This window comes from Rhipicephalus microplus, chromosome 1 (genome assembly GCF_043290135.1).
Source record: "Rhipicephalus microplus isolate Deutch F79 chromosome 1, USDA_Rmic, whole genome shotgun sequence".
In the NCBI taxonomy this organism is placed as follows: domain Eukaryota; kingdom Metazoa; phylum Arthropoda; class Arachnida; order Ixodida; family Ixodidae; genus Rhipicephalus; species Rhipicephalus microplus.
Genome location: NC_134700.1, coordinates 247,110,993 through 247,128,387, shown reverse-complemented (window position 1 = coordinate 247,128,387; position 17,395 = coordinate 247,110,993). Strand labels below are relative to the sequence as shown.

General features: G+C 42.1%; 1 protein-coding gene and 1 long non-coding RNA gene across 4 annotated transcripts; one reads left to right on the top strand and one right to left on the bottom strand.

Moving 5' to 3' along the window:
• Positions 1–2,823: 2,823 nt before the first annotated feature.
• Positions 2,824–6,441, bottom strand: LOC119185214 (uncharacterized). 2 transcript variants are annotated; one of them, XR_012894848.1, is made up of 3 exons: positions 6,131–6,441; positions 4,773–5,303; positions 2,824–2,951 (listed from the first exon to the last, which is right to left on the bottom strand). It is a non-coding gene; the product is annotated as an uncharacterized LOC119185214 (long non-coding RNA). The 2 variants fall into 2 exon arrangements; XR_012894847.1 differs by lacking the exon at positions 2,824–2,951 and having other exon boundaries at positions 4,670–5,303.
• A 224-nt stretch (positions 6,442–6,665) lies between these two features.
• On the top strand, positions 6,666–17,083 carry LOC119185226 (BPTF-associated chromatin complex component 1). Of its 2 annotated transcripts, XM_037434321.2 has the most exons (5): positions 6,667–6,829; positions 7,035–7,129; positions 9,789–9,890; positions 13,098–13,243; positions 16,910–17,083. In XM_037434321.2, exons 1-5 carry the CDS (start codon positions 6,806–6,808, stop codon positions 17,002–17,004), a joined length of 462 nt encoding a protein of 153 aa, XP_037290218.2. In that variant the 5' UTR covers positions 6,667–6,805; the 3' UTR covers positions 17,005–17,083. The 2 variants fall into 2 exon arrangements, with proteins under 2 accessions (XP_075748500.1, XP_037290218.2); XM_075892385.1 differs by lacking the exon at positions 9,789–9,890 and having other exon boundaries at positions 6,666–6,829.
• The last annotated feature ends 312 nt before the right edge of the window (positions 17,084–17,395 follow it).

Sequence of the window (17,395 nt, the reverse complement as noted above, 5' to 3'; positions counted from 1 at the left end):
CTTCCAATTGTACGAAAGCTATTTTGAATCTCTCAAACAGTGACTGCCACAGCGGATCTTTATTTTTTTAAATCATGCGGGAATGTTAGCCTTTCCGCTGCAACAGGAAGAGCATTTGCCAGTGCACTTCTAGTTCATTGGAACTATACCTTACAGTACCACTAAGTATATTCTAAGTGCTGTAGTATACTGCGCATCTGGGCGAAGGCGGGCAGCCGCAAAACCTGGTCACCACCATACCGAAAGAACACGACCACAGGTTTTGCATCTGTCTGCCTTGCGAGGTACATTAGGCATGCGCCACTTTCCTAGGCATCATTTGTGTTTGGTATGGGGTTTTGGGGATTGCGTGTTTCCCTGAGTTCATTTGGAAGGTCGATGGCAATTTCAAAAGTAAAGAAGTGTTTGCAAGCATTTCTGGACTCTTGCACAACTGAGTTTTTATGCTTTGCGACTACACGGAAAGGTGACAAGTGTAAATCCTGTATACCGCGTCCACCTGTGATGCGTTTTGCACGGTGGTAAGGCCAACATACTGCTTCACAAAAGCATCAGAAGTGCATTTGTGCTGTGGAAGGGCAGGACATCGAAAGTTTCTTCCGAAAGAGCTGCAAAGACAATGCAATCAGCACAGCATGCCTATTCATGGTATTTCTTGTGAAACGTAACTTGCGGATGAGCATCAGTGATCACCTAAGACCATTGTTTTGGGAAATGCTCTCGAAGTGCAAGGATGTGAAGCGGTAAGAATACGGATCTACGAGAACAACTGCCATCAAAGGGGAAATGGCTGCAGATGCCAAAAACGCAATGCTTGGAGGCACTGAACCACAGTGCTTTCGTAGTTGCAGTGCACGGATGCAACGACAACGCATTGCAAATGTGTCAATCTCAATAATGTCAGATATGAAAAAAAAAAAGAATGACTCTGCCCGCCTCCTTCCTCCCACTGCAGTCTCCTGAATTTTCATCCTGCTGGGTTGGCAAGTATGCATATCCTAATGAAGAAAGAGAACACATGTAAAAAAAAACCTACATCAGTCATTTATGACACGGCATTATCCACTTCTGGAGCACAACAGTTGTCTCTTATTTGGTAACTAAAATTCGTGTTCCCTTTTTTATTAACAAGTCATTTTTTGTTAAGTTTTATTGACAAGTTGTAGTTAACAAGTTGTAGTTCTAGAAAGGCTGCTCTTCCAGCTTTCGCTGTGCACTCCGTGCAGGCCTGAAAGTGCAGGCCTTCATATCAAAGAATTTAAACAGGTGTGAAAACTCTATAATGCAAGTGAAGGTTGAGATACTTTTGAAGAATGTCAGGGTACTTTGTCAGGGTATGTTTATGGGCCGAATTAACCGGGCCATAGAGGAAGATGTGGGCGGGCCACTGAAATGTCGCACTGCCTTTCTATTGGTCGGGTAGTTTAAAAGGGACACAAAAGAAGAACATTGACTTGATTGATATTGACAAACTGCACTCTTAAAACTCTAATGCCATATGTTGTGCTATTGTAAGTTAATTATTAGGGGAGAAAATCAAGGTTCATTTTATTCTTAAATTTCATGCCAGAATCTTCGTGCATGATGTAAGAAATTTTTAGAAGTATTTTTGTTATTTTTGTGGCATTGGCTCAAGAAATTTTATAAAACTTCGTGTTTCAAGTCTATGGCACTCACAGATTGTAATATACTTCATTTTTATCGAATGGAGCCTATGTAGTACTCAGTAGATACCTTCAATATTTCTTACATTACGGTGTTTAGTGTGAAAATCTCAAAATGGCATCACCAGCCACATTTTATTTTTGCACGTTATCTTGCTTATTAAGTGTCAGGTGGGGAGGAGAAAAGTGTTTTTGGGATTGTGAAAATGTACTTTACTAATACATGAAAAATCGCCTTGCTCTTAGTGTCCCTTTAAAGAGCCCACCAGTAAAAAAATTCATTGTGGCATGAAACATCGAGTTCTGCTATGCATAAGCTAGACAAAGTTCTAGATGCTTCTGATAATTAGAAGTCATAACCGAATCCACTTTGATGTGTGGGAAACGGGAAGCCATCCACTCATTACGTAATTCACACAACATGACACCCGATGCAGCACTATGCATCTTCCAGGCAGTGTTTGCAGCTACATACTTGCTTCTGCAAGTTTTCAAGCATTAGAATACACTGGTCGATGCTGCTGTTGCTCATGATGATAGCAATTTGTGGCATAGCTCTCAGATGTGGTTGGTCAGCACCCAACTGTTACATATTTGACTAGCGAAGACATATCGATGACAGTTCTATCAAAATTGGCTCTTGGAATGTGCCGACAACAGGTGAAAAGGAAAAGACAGATGGCAGAGATGAACGAAGTGTATTAAAACTTGTGCGTAGGTTTGCGTCAAGTCCTTAGCCTGGCATAAACATGTCAGCTGCGATCATAAAAGTGGCTTAGCGATCGTTGAAGACACTGGACTAGGTGGACTGCTAAAAAGTGCCCATGATTATAGACGTGTAGTAGGCTGTGTCTAACAAAAAAAAAAGCCCTTGATAAGTTCTGTAATTCCTTGCGTTAGTCATTCATCACTCATTTAATTCCCTGCCCTCGTTCCCCAGTGTAGAATAAAGTAACTTTAGGATCACAAGGCAAACCTGACACCATTTCGATAAATGCACACACATTAAAACACTGCTTACTATACTTGGTACCTTCAATATGCATCTGCAGTTTGTGACGAGTTTTTGGAAAACAACTTCTCCTGTTAACATTGCAACAGAACTGCACGTTTCACACACCTGTTGTTTTTTTAATACTGCAGATGTTTTCCACAGCAGTCATATTTATTTCTGCTCATTCACTTCTGGCCACGAATGCTTGTGTATTCCATCTTTGCTTTTGTTGGGATGGCATTCCAAGGCACGGACAGTCATGTAGACGTCTTCGCGTCCCAAGTGCAGAATCTCTGTAAAGAAATAAATTTGCAGCAGATCCAGTTCACGTCATGGAGTCTACACAAAGTGAAACGGTTAAAAAAAAATGTTCAGCTGTTCATCTCTTGTGGTATGTTGCAGCATAGCAATAAAAAGTGGGCCAAGTGCACCAGCTAGATGCTTGAACCCATGTCACGTATTCCAGGCACTGCACGGTCCCAAGTAATCCATATTCAATTACAAATTAATGCATTTCTAGTATCAGCCCAGCACTTGTATGGCTAAATTGAGCCCTTCCCAAGAATAGTGAAATATTGCAATATCTTCATTGCAACTCGGAAACTTTTCTTTTGTAAAGAAGTTATGAACATGAAGAAAATTTAAGATGCCAGAATTCAAAAACAATTTGTAATTGTGTGTGCATTTGCTTTCAAGTATTTTGCCTGTGGGTTCGCAGTGCCTATGAATCAATTTGCTAAAGAAATGAAAGAAGTAGAGGCAAAATTTTACTGCAGAAGACGGAGCTCGTTGACAAAATCATAGTCGATATCAACATTAAGATCAGGATTTGATCTTGGTAATACTGATTTGGAAGTTGCAGGGAAGGTGCATGCCTCATAGTACTTAATGGCATTGTTGAAGCAGCCCGCAACCAACAGTACGAACTTTGTTGTTTTGGCAGAGCTCTGAAAAGTAAGAACAAGACTAAAGAAGATGGTGGCTGACCTCGAAGAGCGTAGTCGGAGGTCGCCATAAAGCAGTCATTTGGGAACAAAATTAATTGTACGCTGAACTTGACGTTGTTCACTGTGCACCAGCAAAGTCTGCGCAAAAAAGCATTGTGGCCTACTTAATGCATTCTCTTTAGACAACTTGAAGACGAATGCAGTCTTTTTTTTAGTCGATGCAATGATCTTGCCCTACCCACCCCTCTCTCATTTTTTCTGCACATAACCTATGAAAAGCAGCCAATATTCAAAGAAGCTTAAAACGAATGCAAATAATGTGCACGCAGACAGAGCCTGAAAACTATTAAGACAAAATCAATGCATTCTGTTGTATAAGCCATTGAATAAGAGAAGCAACCACAGCTAGTATTCTTGTGGGAGTACTTGCAGGGACGACAAAACTAGCACAGCTCAGAACCTGTTGATATGCAAGAATACTACCAACTGTGGTGACCCCCTAATCCCAGCCGCAGCGGCTGCACTTTGGATGGAAGCAAGAATTATTGAGACCCGCATACTTATTTTTAGGTGCACGTTAAAAACTCCAGGTGGTTGAAATCTCCAAAACCCCTCCACAACAATGTTCCTCATAATAATGTCGTGGTTCTTAAACATTAAATACAAATTATTATAATTCTTCCTACCAAGTGCTGGGTGCAGCCTCCTCAAAGTAATAAGCAGTGTTGTTATTAGGGTGGCCAGATGTTCAAGCATTACAGAGCACATCCAACGAAGTCATCCTTGTGAAAGATTCAAATGAAAGTTGGCTCCTTATGGGTACCTGCCAGGATATGAAAATTTCGCTAGATTGAGATAGTTGTAAAACTGGGTTTAAGTAGATTGAGTTTTAACTTCTTTTTCTTACTTACCTTAAAATTCTGTATAACTTATTTTTCTAGGTTCACCACTGATTACCAAAATATTGGTTCCTGATTTACAATATTACACGATATCTCACTCTCAGTCTTGTGAATTATGAGACCTCCTTCTGTATATGTGTATTTTATATGCAGTGTATCACATGCATTTCCGACTTTTCTTTATTGAGATTCACTCAGAACGCAAGCATCGCATTCAGTTCCACCTATTATGAACATACAATAAAATAGCACTAAAGGTGCTCACTACAATGCTCAGGGATAGCCCAAGGCTTCTCTGAATTGATAGCACAGAAGAGGTTCCTGGTATGTCGCAGGAGTCCGTACCGGGGCGGGACCACTTTTAGTCATCTCGTATGAGAGCGGTGGTTCAGGCATATATAGCGCCATAAGAGAATTAGGGGCATGTTCAAGCAGAGCTTTACGGAAACGTTCCGTTGACTCCTCCTGCTCCTGTATGCTTTGGCGGGGCATCTGAAATCGGCGACAGCGGCGAGGGAATAGTTTCTGCATCTGATGCCTGAAATCGTCTACCAATTCTTCTTCTCTGAGGTTGGTGCATCGGAGCTTCTGTGGTACTTTCGCAAAGCCCCTCGACTGCAGCAGTTGAACGGTTTTGAGGGTTCCCATCAGGTGATTGCAGGCACTTCGTCCATTCACACATTTACAGCTGCCACTAATGATTTCTCCTTTGGAGTTTATGGCAGCGAAGACGGGATAGGTTGACTCTCGTTCTGCATTTCGGTAGCAACTTGCCTTGACGAAGACAAGCCCATCACTGTAATCAAAGAGACCAATAATAAATTATTTGTGACAAAAGGGTGAAAGATATATACAGTGCAATACACTATGTGGGGCATTGTTTCCCACCTTGAAAACATATGCAATGAGATGGAGACAACAAGTAACACAACACCACATCTCCAGTGCTGACAACCACCTTTTTGTGATGTCGCTTTGTGCTTGGCGTCTTGGCCATGTTGCGCTTTTAACCAGGTATGAACCAACTCACACATGTCAAAAGTCTTACTGCTGTTGTCGTCATTACCAGCCTTAATTTTGCTGCTTAATCTACTCGTTGCCATCTTCGGCGGCGTTTGTGACTCTCAGTAACCATTTCAATCCTTGCAAGACCTTTTCTCTAGCTTACTTGTTTTACTCCTGGTTTCAGCACTGGCAGCATACAGTGATTGCACACTTTTCGATTTAAGGACAGCATCAGACTTTCAGTTCTTATTTAGGATTGTCTGCCCTATGCGCTCCAACTCATTCTTATTCTTCGGTGAACAATCCTACGTTTGCGTGAACATGAAAATCCGACAAGCAGACGAGGGAACGAATTGGGCGCATAATTCAAAGGTCGCAGGGTTTGTCCCTGCCGCCGGCAAGTAGCCTCGTCATCCACTTTACTTTTATCAGCAATTATTACACTGCTTATAGAGAAAGAACAATTAACGTCCCCTGTAGCTTTCTTGGCTTCAGCTGATTTTCATCCAGGTTGTGTCAAAGAAACGAGGGCTCGTGAAATCTTTCACACTTGCTTTCACGTTTTCGTCTGTGACACAGGTAGAATAGCGGTGGTAAAAGATAGGGCAGAAACCATACCTTATTTTTTAGATGTTGCTCTGGATTGTAGACGGTAGCACAAAGGGATTGACGTTGCGGTTGCGCGCAGTGCCTGCCTGCTTGTGTAATATCTCAACATACTCTCTTCGCTGACGTGCGGAATTACGGTAATGTTGTTTTCCCATTCTGTGGTAGGAAACACGACCTCCTCAGCACCCTCCGATGAGATCGACATGATGACCACGGCTCACTCTCAAAAGAATGCGAAACACTTGGCCAGAGTACAGCACAGAACACAGTACAGTACTAGCCAGAGATCGAGATGTGTTTGGCGCCATGAAGTTTGACCATAGTTTAGCGCCTTTTCGGCTATTGATCTACTCTTGGATTGTTTTTTTTTTAATCTCATTTGATGTTTTGTGTTTACAATCACGTTCGTGTTCAAAAAAATTTTATCACGCGGTTATTACGCTGTTTATAAAGCTTGAAAAGTACGCATAAAATTTGCTTTGGTTTGTAATGTACTATGACAGCATCACGACACGAATGTACTTGGACAGCACATAAGAAGGCGTAGACAAATCCAAGAAGATGATGGCGGTGGTTACAATGGCGTTAGAAGTAAAGTGAGCTAGAAGTTCAATTGTTGCTGGCACTGTAGCACTTGTAAACAACTATCAGGTCGTTTGACACGCTCTAAGTTTAGCGCTGAAAATGAGTCATGGAAGTGCAAGTAAGGTGAGTTTGTATAAGTGGGGAACCATTCTCTCATTTGGTCGTTGCTTCTACTTCATGCACTGCCCAACGCAGCTGCGCAAGAAATGAAGTATAGCGTAGTGATTCGCGATTTTCTGTGATCATCACTAATTAGAATGAAAGTAACAGTGTTGATGTCACCAAACTGTTAGCAGAACTGCCGCGTTTCTTTTGTTGTGATTCGCAGGTGGGGGAAATTTTCACAGCCGCAGGAGCTGCCTTCACCAAGCTCGGTGAATTGGCTGTTCAGCTGTACTCTGCTTCCGAGTCATCGCCAGCCGGGTGAGCGTTGCAATAGCGCTTCTGGCTTTGACTTGGCCTCCTGCGCAGTTGCAGTGACTGGTCTGATATGATTCTTGATTGGTGTACCTGCATTGCACGTTTCGTTTTTTAGCCCTCAACCAGTGGGGTAGCGCAACAGGAAGAATACAAGCAACGCGCCCGAATACAAGTGTCGTAAAACAGCTCTATGTATTTGGCGACGTATCTTTGGTAAATCGGCACGTTGACAATTCACTTTACAGACGACGTTGCACTCGCTCCAATTTAATGTGCTATTCAGTGAACGAAAAATTACAGTGATGCTCCACTCCGTAAACACGGACTACGCTCAAGCTAATGGCTCCCATCCCCCTTTTTGTGCATTGGGCATAGTAGGTAATAATTGTAGCTTGATTTTTTTTGCAAGTGTGGTGACTTTTTGTGCGTTTGTTTTTCGATTTTGATAACGTGCGAAGTGCCATTAGAAAGTATGGCCAGTCGCTATAAGAAAAATGCAACGTGCTTATGTTTTCAATCGATTAGGTCATTCCCTATTTATTTTCTTCTTTTTACTCATGTTCTCTTTTGACGTAATTGATTTGCAGTGCGTAATTTTATCACTTTACTAACGTATGACAACACTTTCGGACACTATCACCAGACGGCGCCTGCATAATAAAAAAAAATATAAATATAGTTTTTGTTCACTAAGTATTACGGCAAGGCGGTGTTAGCCGCCGCCCCATCTAAAGGGCTCAGCCATATCAATCTATTGTCATGGTCTCTGTAGATGTTCAACGAGACAGGAACAGCAAGGAACACGAAAAACTGTTTATGATTATGAAACTGAATGGAGAACCTAGTTTACAAAATACTTGTTAAATGCGCTATGACAGTTTCCCGCGCACTATATATATATATATATATATATATATATATATATATATATATATATATATATATATATACACACAAAATTAGAGAAAGTCGTATATACAAGAGTCCAAGGTGCGTTGCCTTGACTTGGCTCCGGCATTGAGTCGTAGGGCTCGGAAGCTAGTTGCATCGATAGTTCCGGCCGTAAGCTGCACCTTCAAGTACCTACGGTGTCCGCTCACCGCGGCGTCGGGTCCCCACAGCGGCTGTACCGCTAGTTGTTCTTGGGGCACCGCTTACGGAGCGTCGCTGCAGGCCATCTGGCGCGTGACAATGGGGTTGCAGTCGCTAAGCCGAGCTGGTCGAACTCCTGGCTGCGCCCCGCAGCTCACAGGGCATTGCTGCGAAGGCTGGGGCACTTCCTTCTTAGGAGCCGTGCTCGTGGGGTTTCGGCAAACACTGTGCCGCCTCGACCACTTGTCCGCGCCCGTCTGCATTCTGAGACCCCGCGCCTCCGTCTGTCCCGGTCACATCGTTGCTCTTGCTCCTCTTTTCTTTCTTGTTTTCTTCTTTTCTCATTTCTCTTCCATTGATATTGTTCTTCTCTCGTTTCTTCCACTTCTTCTCGCTCTTCGACCACCAGTTGACATGTTCATGAGATCCATCCATCCATTCGGCATTGTTGCAAGCTGCCTAGCATGTTCTTTGTTCTTAATGATTCTCAGAACAAACGTACCCCCAGCCGCCCTCGTAAAGAACACCCGCATAGGTGACGCTTGAGAACACACAGCTCATCTGCGATGCGTCTTTGTTCTTATCCACTTTGCCAGATAGACTTATCTCTATGTGACTGTGCTTTGCCACACACTGTAGTGTTATTGTATATTGTAACATGGTCATGACGTTCACGAAGGCAGCAGTCGATGCACTACTGGCGAAATTGAAAACTCAAACTACAGCAATACACACTGAACACTGATATTGGCGAACAGAGCGTCGGCTGTCATGCATCAACAGTTGTCAAGCAAACTGGCACTTATACTTGTGCCATCGAAGATTTCAGCATTAACGCTGGCAGCCACATGACTTCCAGAGCCAACTGAAATGTTCGTGTTGTGCATGTAATTTCATCGGAGGTTCTAAGATTACCGAGATGGTTCTCAGTCATTCAGGCACAGTTTGCCCTAGAAAGCAGTTACATGTGTAATGGGGCAAAAATGTAAAAATAGAAACAAACATCTGTTTTATTTTCCCCCTCTGGAAAAGCATTGTCTCAGCGCTTTTGACATGGCATAGAAGGGTATAAAAAAGGGCTTACACAAATGTATGACAATATGATAGCAAAAGTACTCCTATAGATTCCTAAAAAGTATAAAATGGCTTGAGGCTCATGGCAATATGCCACCTAGTGCACTTAGCGAGCCACTTTTGCTAGTGTTCAATTCTCTTCTCCACTGCCACATATCCTCCTCCTTTGATGCTCACATCCCTCGAAGGGACACGCTGACAGATTTCACAGAGGGGCAATGTGCACTTTCAAGCAAAGAGAAGTATCAATGAACCATTGAAGATCTGGCATTACTTTGTGCCGATATTTCCCATCTTCGATGAAGTTTCTACTTGCTGTCACAATTGCTGCTCACTTTCTCGTGTCTATTCAACTGCTGAAATAATGTAACATACTATGAATGTGTAAATTTGCATTGTTTGAGCTGGCTTAATATGAGTCTCGTATCATGAGCTCATATGTTGTTTGCAAGCAGAGGTAGAAGTGCGCAAATCTGAGTTGGTAATGCCCACGCAGGGGCAAGTGGACTGACGACGAGGTCGAGATGCTGCGCAGTGCAGTGAAGCGCTTTGGAGACGACCTGAATAAACTTAGCGATCACATAAAGAATCGCACCATGTAAGTTCGCGGCCCTACAACCAGTGCTGTTCGACTGTGTGAAGTTCTGTGCACAGTTTTTTCACTAATGTGCTCTTGACACATCTTTGTACTAAGCTTAAGTGACCTATTTCATCTGCTTTTATGAGGACAGCAAAAAGTGCTGCTGTTGCAGCAAAGGTCCTTTGCCCTCATGGTCACATTTACTTGCACTTTGTAGTGTCATGTTTTATGAGCCATGTTTCTATTTATAGCACGCAGTGAAATGGAATGATGCTTCCAAAGAATTTCACCTGTTTTGTGGAACTCTGCCCTTTTAATCTTTTAATGTTTCCTTTCAGCTACGAACATGACCGAACATGACATGTCTTTAGTGCAGTATCGTCCAGACATGCATTACAAGTGTATTCGAGATAGCCACAGCATTCTGCAAATTCATTGAATGTGCAATTTGTCATGTGAATTCATCTCATAGCATTTGGGTGCTGTCGTTATCTAGCAAGTTTAAGTGAAATTTAAATGAAATTTCATTTGATTTAAATAGCTTATTGTATTCATGGCATTGTAATTAAGTTGGCTAGTGTGCTTACGTAATCTCATTCGTGATAAATGAAAGCCATTTCGCGAGGAGCTAAACGTTTGCTGGCTGGTCTCTGTAACATTAACTACCCACAAATAAATGGCTTGATTTGTCATAAAGTTGTAATCAGTGATGCAGCTTCTACATTTCATCATCGTTTTCAGCTTATTTAGGTGTATTGCAGCACAAAGATCTCTCCCAGTGATCTCTGGTGTATCATATCCCATGTGACCCAATTCCAACTTATCCTTGGAAACGTCATTTTGTCACTCTATCTAACATTTCGCATGCCTATTGCATGCCTTTCGCGACTGCATTTTTCATCCCTTCGTAACCATTCTGTTGCACTTGGTCTCATCTGGCTCTTTGTCCCACTATGTGCTACTCTGCTAGAGCAGGTTCATTTCTTTGGCTTGATATCGACTGGAATATGTGCTACCCCTTGTTCCCTGATCCATTCTGCCATCCTATGATTCCTTAATGTTACTCCTGTCATTTCTTGTTCCATTGTACACTGTGTGTTTCTTAAAAGGGTCAGTAAACAGACTGTGTCTTTTTTTTTCTTTTACACAACTCAAACAAGCTTGCTAATTCATACAGTAGACTGCGGCGATGGAATTTTCTGAATTTTACAATGCTGCATGCTGTGCAGGCTTTGCATTTCAAAAATATCATTTTCCCACTTCTTTCCTACGCCTGACCAATCCCCATCGTACGGGGACTGACGCATACTTGTCCACGGGTAACTTGGCGTAGCACTGAGCTCATCGATTTCGTCTTTTTGCTCTACAAAACGGTGCCTTGACCCTGCGGTGATGCAGTTTTGGCCACGCAGTCCTCATTCTCATTTTTCTGTGCTTCCCCCTGCCGTTTTGTAGAGCCTGAGATTACTGGGAAAAGCGGTATTGCCAGAACGAAATCCTCCGAGATAAAGATGCATCTCACTACTTTACCACTAGGGAAAGGGTGCTCTTCGCATAGCACTTCTTCCCTGCGCCACTATTACGCGTGCTCATGTGGGTGAAGCCCTGCGCGGTCGCTGGCTGCGCACCAATGATGTATCGCTGACGTGGCTCGTTGCTGAAGTAAGCAGAGTCATGACGACGAGCTATGCCCTTTCCTCGCTATGGCGTTGAAAAGTGGCAAGGACGCACGAAAATTTGAAACAAACTGAAACGTATGTTCTTACCCCTGTAACTTCCCTATTATAGCACACATTCGCAAAATTCTTGCAGCAGCATGTTCCCATAGCAAAAGTTCGCACGTTTCTCTTCATTGCAATATTGAGACCTCGGTGTTGTTTTCTGTCCCTTTAATCTTCCCCTGCTTTTTTTTTAGACGAAAGTGTTTTATGCCGGAGTCCACCACGGCTCTGCTGATGTACTTCCGTCACGGAAGTGACGAAAATTTTATACAAAGAGATTTCACAGAAAAAATCAGGAGGCACGCATCTGTCGCGCAGAATCGAACCAGCAATTTCTTTATTGTGGCGCTAACCACTAAACCACAAATCGTACATTGTCTGGAATGCGAACGGCAAGCCATTTATATACACCGTACACCATTTGGCAATCATTAGAGCTTCGAAACTTTAGCGTGTTTTTGTTATCAGTGACGAGAAGGCGCAGCAGACTCGGGTTGGGCGTGCTCTAAAGGTTGTCGCTTTCACAATGCGTCACCTCCACGAAGCGTGGTCTTTCCTGCTTGCGCGCTCATTTGACTCGTAATTGGCCTTTTCTTAGTCTGATTAGCGCCCGCAAGTGGAGACCGCCAAAATAAAAACTGGTGGCCCAAACGCCAACGAACTTGCACACTCCCAAGCGCGAGGTCTCACACACCGCGCCGGAAGTGGGCACTCGGAGGCTGAGGGAGGGCAGTGGCAAAGGGACCCTCTTCTCACTTTCAACGAGGTCTGTAAGCACTATCAGCTAGGGCGTAGGAAGTTTCCGCTTCCACACCCACATCTAAACAGACGCCGAGAGCGTCTGTTTAGATGTGGCCGAGAGCTTTAACCTCCCGGTGCCATCGTGGGCGGGGCCCCCAGACGGTGCCCCCAGACGACGGGGGCCCGACGGGGCCCTCCCCGTCTGGGGGCCCCCAGACGAGAATACCCCCTGACGGGGGCATTCTCGTCTTCTCAGGACCAAATGAAGTTCTTTGACTGACTGATTGACTGACTGACTGGTGGCTCTTGGACTACGAAAGTGTCCACCGCATGCCAGTAGGCAATCGCGGAGGCCTGCATTCACACTTTTGGGAGGAAGCATTTGCACCTTTGTGGCACCAAATGTTGCTTGGTCTGCAAGTGTCTTCACGTTTGGTATAATTGGAATCGGTATAACACTTTCCTGTTATACTGATTCCTATGTAGGGGTATTATCTTTTATCCTTTGGGTTTCAGCTCCGTATGTTAGAACTAAAATTATGCAGTGATTGTCTACGTTTTTCTTTAATGACAGTTGCAGATTTTCTGTCGTTATTGAGGAGTCCCCACCAAACAAACTGCAGCCCATTCTTATTTTTCAGTGAATGTGCTTTTGAGCAAGTGCGCCAGTACTTTATTAATTCACTTGCAGGTGCTGTTGTTATGGTTGGGTCTCATACACTTTGATACAAGCTCTCCTTGCCCACCTCATTGTTTCCTGCAGCAGCCAGATCAAGAACAGCATGAAGCGTAAAGCATATGAAGAGGCAGGCGTTCCCATCAAAAAGGCCCCACCCAAGGCAGAAGCGGCACCACCACCTCCTCAACCAACATTAGCCGCAGGTCTGCAAGCTGCCACAAAGTCTGCTGGTGAGTTACGAAAATACAAAAAAAAAAGTGGATGCATGCTTTTTCAGAGGTGCACGGAAAGAAAGTTTAACTGAATATCATTTATTAGATTTTTTCTACCCTTGCTTCGTCTTGGGTGGGACTCAATAGTAATAAGTGTGCATGGTTAATCTTCACCAAAACTTTACACTCTTTTATATTACAGTTAATGTTGTGCTTCTCTTGAAAGTTGAAGTGTGTTAACTAGTGTGTCTTGTGTTTGCCTGTGCTACAACAAAATACTAGCAGCCTCCTCCATTTTTACTGGATTGATGATCCTTTGATATTAGCATAGAGGCTAGAACTGCTTTGTATCGTTCAAAGCACCGGATAATAAGTGCGTTACTTCATCCTGTCCACTGGCAGTGCTGTTGCTGGCTAGTGAACACTTAACTCAGGCACTTGCGTACTACTTTGCACTGTTGAAACTTGTTTGAATTGTGCTTGTTTAAATTTGAAGCATTCTGTGGCAAACCAAGGGTACTTTGAGACTATCCATTATCTGTCTGTCTGCATTTTGGTTGGTGTCAGTCAATTGGTCACTTAGTTGATCCAAGTAGACTTTGTGCTATCGTTACCATTTTATTATTTCGAATAATATCAAAATTAGTTTGGAATGACATACATGTATGACAAACATAAACGACAAGTCATTGTAAAAATTTTTTTTTTCCTTGGTCGACTTTGATGAAACTTTGCGAGTTTATGCATATTTGTGTGCTGATTTTGTGCATGCAAATATTTTTCTAGTATTATATGTAGTTTGTAAAATACAAAGTATTTGATGTGCTTTTTAGGAAGCAAACTTTTTGTAACCTGAGAGAGTTACAAAGTAAATTAGCATATTGCTATTGTCTGAAATCAGAACTGTGTGCAGTGCAACAAAAGTAGCTGTTATAAGTTTATTTGAAGAAAAGTTATATGTTGTAAATTCGCGATCGCAGCTTGAAATTGACTCACTCGCAAACGTTCTATGTACCATAACTTATGTACAAATGTATTTATTACTTATTGTTGCACTGCATACAGTTCTGATTTCAGATTACTCTGATACAGTGATTTACATTGTAACGTCTCAGCTTACAAAAAAAATTCCTCCCCAAAAGGCACATGAAATATTTTCTATTTTAAAATATACTTATTAAGTAGAAAAATGATTGCATAAACAAAATCAGTACACACATATACATAAATTTAACAAGCATTATCATAGTCAGTTAAGAAATCTAAAACATTCTTAAAAAGCTGTTTTCTCCCTTAGAGTACCAAGATTTATGCCAACAATAGCGGCATGTTTTTTCTCGAAATTAATCATGAACCCACATTTGTGGTTAGTGACGGAGCACAGTAAGTTAATGTCTACATCTGGTTACCTGTAATACTTAATAATTCTTAGAATCATTTAAGAGTGGCAACAAGATGCACATTAGTGGGAACAACATAAGTATAAATTAATGGTATTTATATTGAGATGGGAGTCTTCTGATAACGTAAACTACTTAAGTGGGCAATGAAAAAAAGGCCTATCCCCTTTGATCTTACTTCAAGCAACCCCCCTCTTTTCTCCCGTTCCCGCCACATTAGTCTCACTGATGATTCGACCAAATTTCCCTTTGTGGAAAATTTTTCTGAACTAACTTCCCTTTCAACCACTGGAAGCACCGGCTGCTCGTGACCCAAGAAAAGCATTCTAACCTCGTTAATATCAGTAGTCGAACAAAATCGATGAGGAAGCAATTTTTCTTTGTTCTCACGAGAACTTCGTTGTCACGAAAATAGAAAAATATGCACACCAATTAATTCACACAGCCACAATTTATGTAAAGAAGTCGCTTATCTTGCTCTGTTTCACATTACTTAGAAGGAGCTTGATGGCTCGAGCCTCGCAGCTTCTTTGCGCAGCTGCATTGTCATCATGGGCACTGAAGAAAGTGTGAATGTCACAAGCGTCAAGAACTTTAACTCTTGTCATCACTCTCATATTCCTTGCACACACCGATGATAGTGTTGTCGCTGAAATCTTCAAACAATTTTCAACCTTGTCGTACACTTTTCGTTCTCAGCGAAAAAAAAAATTGTGTTGCTATCATTATCATTCGACTGAATGTAAAGAGAGAAAAATAAATTTATTGTGGTCCTGTGGAAAGGGGGTCACAGGGGCAAGGCCTTATATAGACCCCCAAGAGTCAGTTCAGCGGCGCCGCCAAATGTTGACTGCAAAGGTTACACCAATGCTTATTGGCAAAAACGTATCTGCCCAGCTTGCTGAACAAGCAGTCCTGCAATTTTTTAACTTCAGGGTTCCAAACTAGCTCATGGGTTGAAAAAAATGTAATGGGTCACAACCTGAGACTTTCAATATAGCGGGAATGGTTTTTAAAATATCTTTGATTTCAAGAGGGCGTAAATGCACTGATCGCTATGGACGTTCGCTGGAGACGCCACATTTCTTTGTTGCCATGAGAAATTAGTAATTGAAGACTTTCATTATTAAGAAGAAGTGCATATATTATGAGCGCTTGGTTTACTTCCTCTTGTGACATCTTACCAACATATCTATGGCTCACTCTGTTGCACAAAAAATAAAAATCCGCTTTTTTTTTTTTCATTTTTTGCAATAGCAATGTTTTTACTGATGTGATTAACATTTTAATGTAGTTCAAAGTTTCATCTTGTTAAAGGCCAACTCCAGCATTTTTTTTTCCTTGTCTAGGGAGAAATTTGGAAAAAAAATTTAAATAAGCACAAAGATATAAAACTGAAATCCAGCCGAGCAGTACTGTCCTTGTGTGACTTTTTAAGGGACACAAACTAAAAATTGAGCTAGGTTATGTCGGTTTGGCAAGTACAGAGGCAGAGGATGGAATCAACCAAGAGCAGACACTCGGTTCAAACTAGGCTACACCGCACCATCGGTGCGATGTCTTAAGTTGAAAAGAGTCTTTTAGCAGCACTAACTCACTGTGTGGAATTCTTTTCATAAAATACAGGTGGTCTCTCTATGCATGGTAAGCTGCGCATTGCGTACAACGTTGCTATACTCGACTTGTGGTAAATTTTGACCCTATCGCTGCGACATTAATGTTGCTGCGTGCAAACTTGTGCATTCTTCCTGTAAGAATGTAAGTCCCACACACTTAGCATGAGCATTGTACCTAATTACCGGGCTGTATAGGCAGTGATGTCCGACAGTCGAGAGATAAACGAGTCAACCGTATAACATAAACAAATGCATTCTGCATCATTGCTGTTGTGAACTTTTGGCAATTATTTAACTCCAAATATATTAACTTTAAGGCTTTATAACATCAAAAATGCTGCATCCTAAAATGGCTTTGCTGGCACTCGCGTTGCTGTGGCAAGGACCTGTGTGAAAACTAAGTAGGCAGTTTAAGGTAATCAGCACATTGCTTAAGCCTGTTATTTTGTGAAAATGACGCAAGTGCTCAAAAGAACTTACCCAGTGATTACTGAGATTCATAGACTTCGAAAAATCTCTGTGGTCTGTCTTGCGGTGCAGCATTTATTTCATTGAGATAAATCATTTATTACTTTTCTCAATATTTTTTGTTCTCTGTTTAAAAATTTCTTACATTTTCCCTGCATAAAGCAACTGTTTGATTGGTGTTTCTTGTGTGTTCTGTGCAGACATAACACTGAACATGCTGAATGCAACCGAGACGGAAGTAGATGTTGAAGGACTGGGTGGAACTGGCAAACTTGACTACGACAGCTCCTCCTAAGGTCATCACCACCCAACATCATTCACAAGTTCATGTACAAATCATATCTCAATGCAAATGAAACTCATTAGTGATCAAACATGTAGCCTCTGTTTGTCTCAAAGTGAAGAGATCAACATTTGCCATACAAGTAGATGACAGTGCCACCTTTATCCAGCAACCTAAATGCCTACAGAGAAGTAATGCAGCCTGCTCTCGAAGCCATCTTTTGTCACCTGTAGCTTTGGGCCAGTTCATAAAAATTGGTTGTATTCGATTCTTCAATATGCCATTTGTGTTTTCGGGGAGTTCATAGGTACCAGGCTTTTACAGTTTGTCAATGCAGTGTGGCCCATGCCTTCCTGAAAAATGTTTGGCTGATTTATATGGCCTGATGCTGCAGGTTCGGTCT

Bases quoted from the DNA above. Each gene is read 5' to 3' on its own strand.
- LOC119185226 (XM_037434321.2), top strand. From the start codon at position 6,806: ATGAGTCATGGAAGTGCAAGTAAG. The intron at 9,891-13,097 runs GTAAGTTCGCGG...TGTTTCCTGCAG, and splicing joins CACATAAAGAATCGCACCAT to CAGCCAGATCAAGAACAGCA. The intron at 13,244-16,909 runs GTGAGTTACGAA...TGTTCTGTGCAG, and splicing joins AGCTGCCACAAAGTCTGCTG to ACATAACACTGAACATGCTG.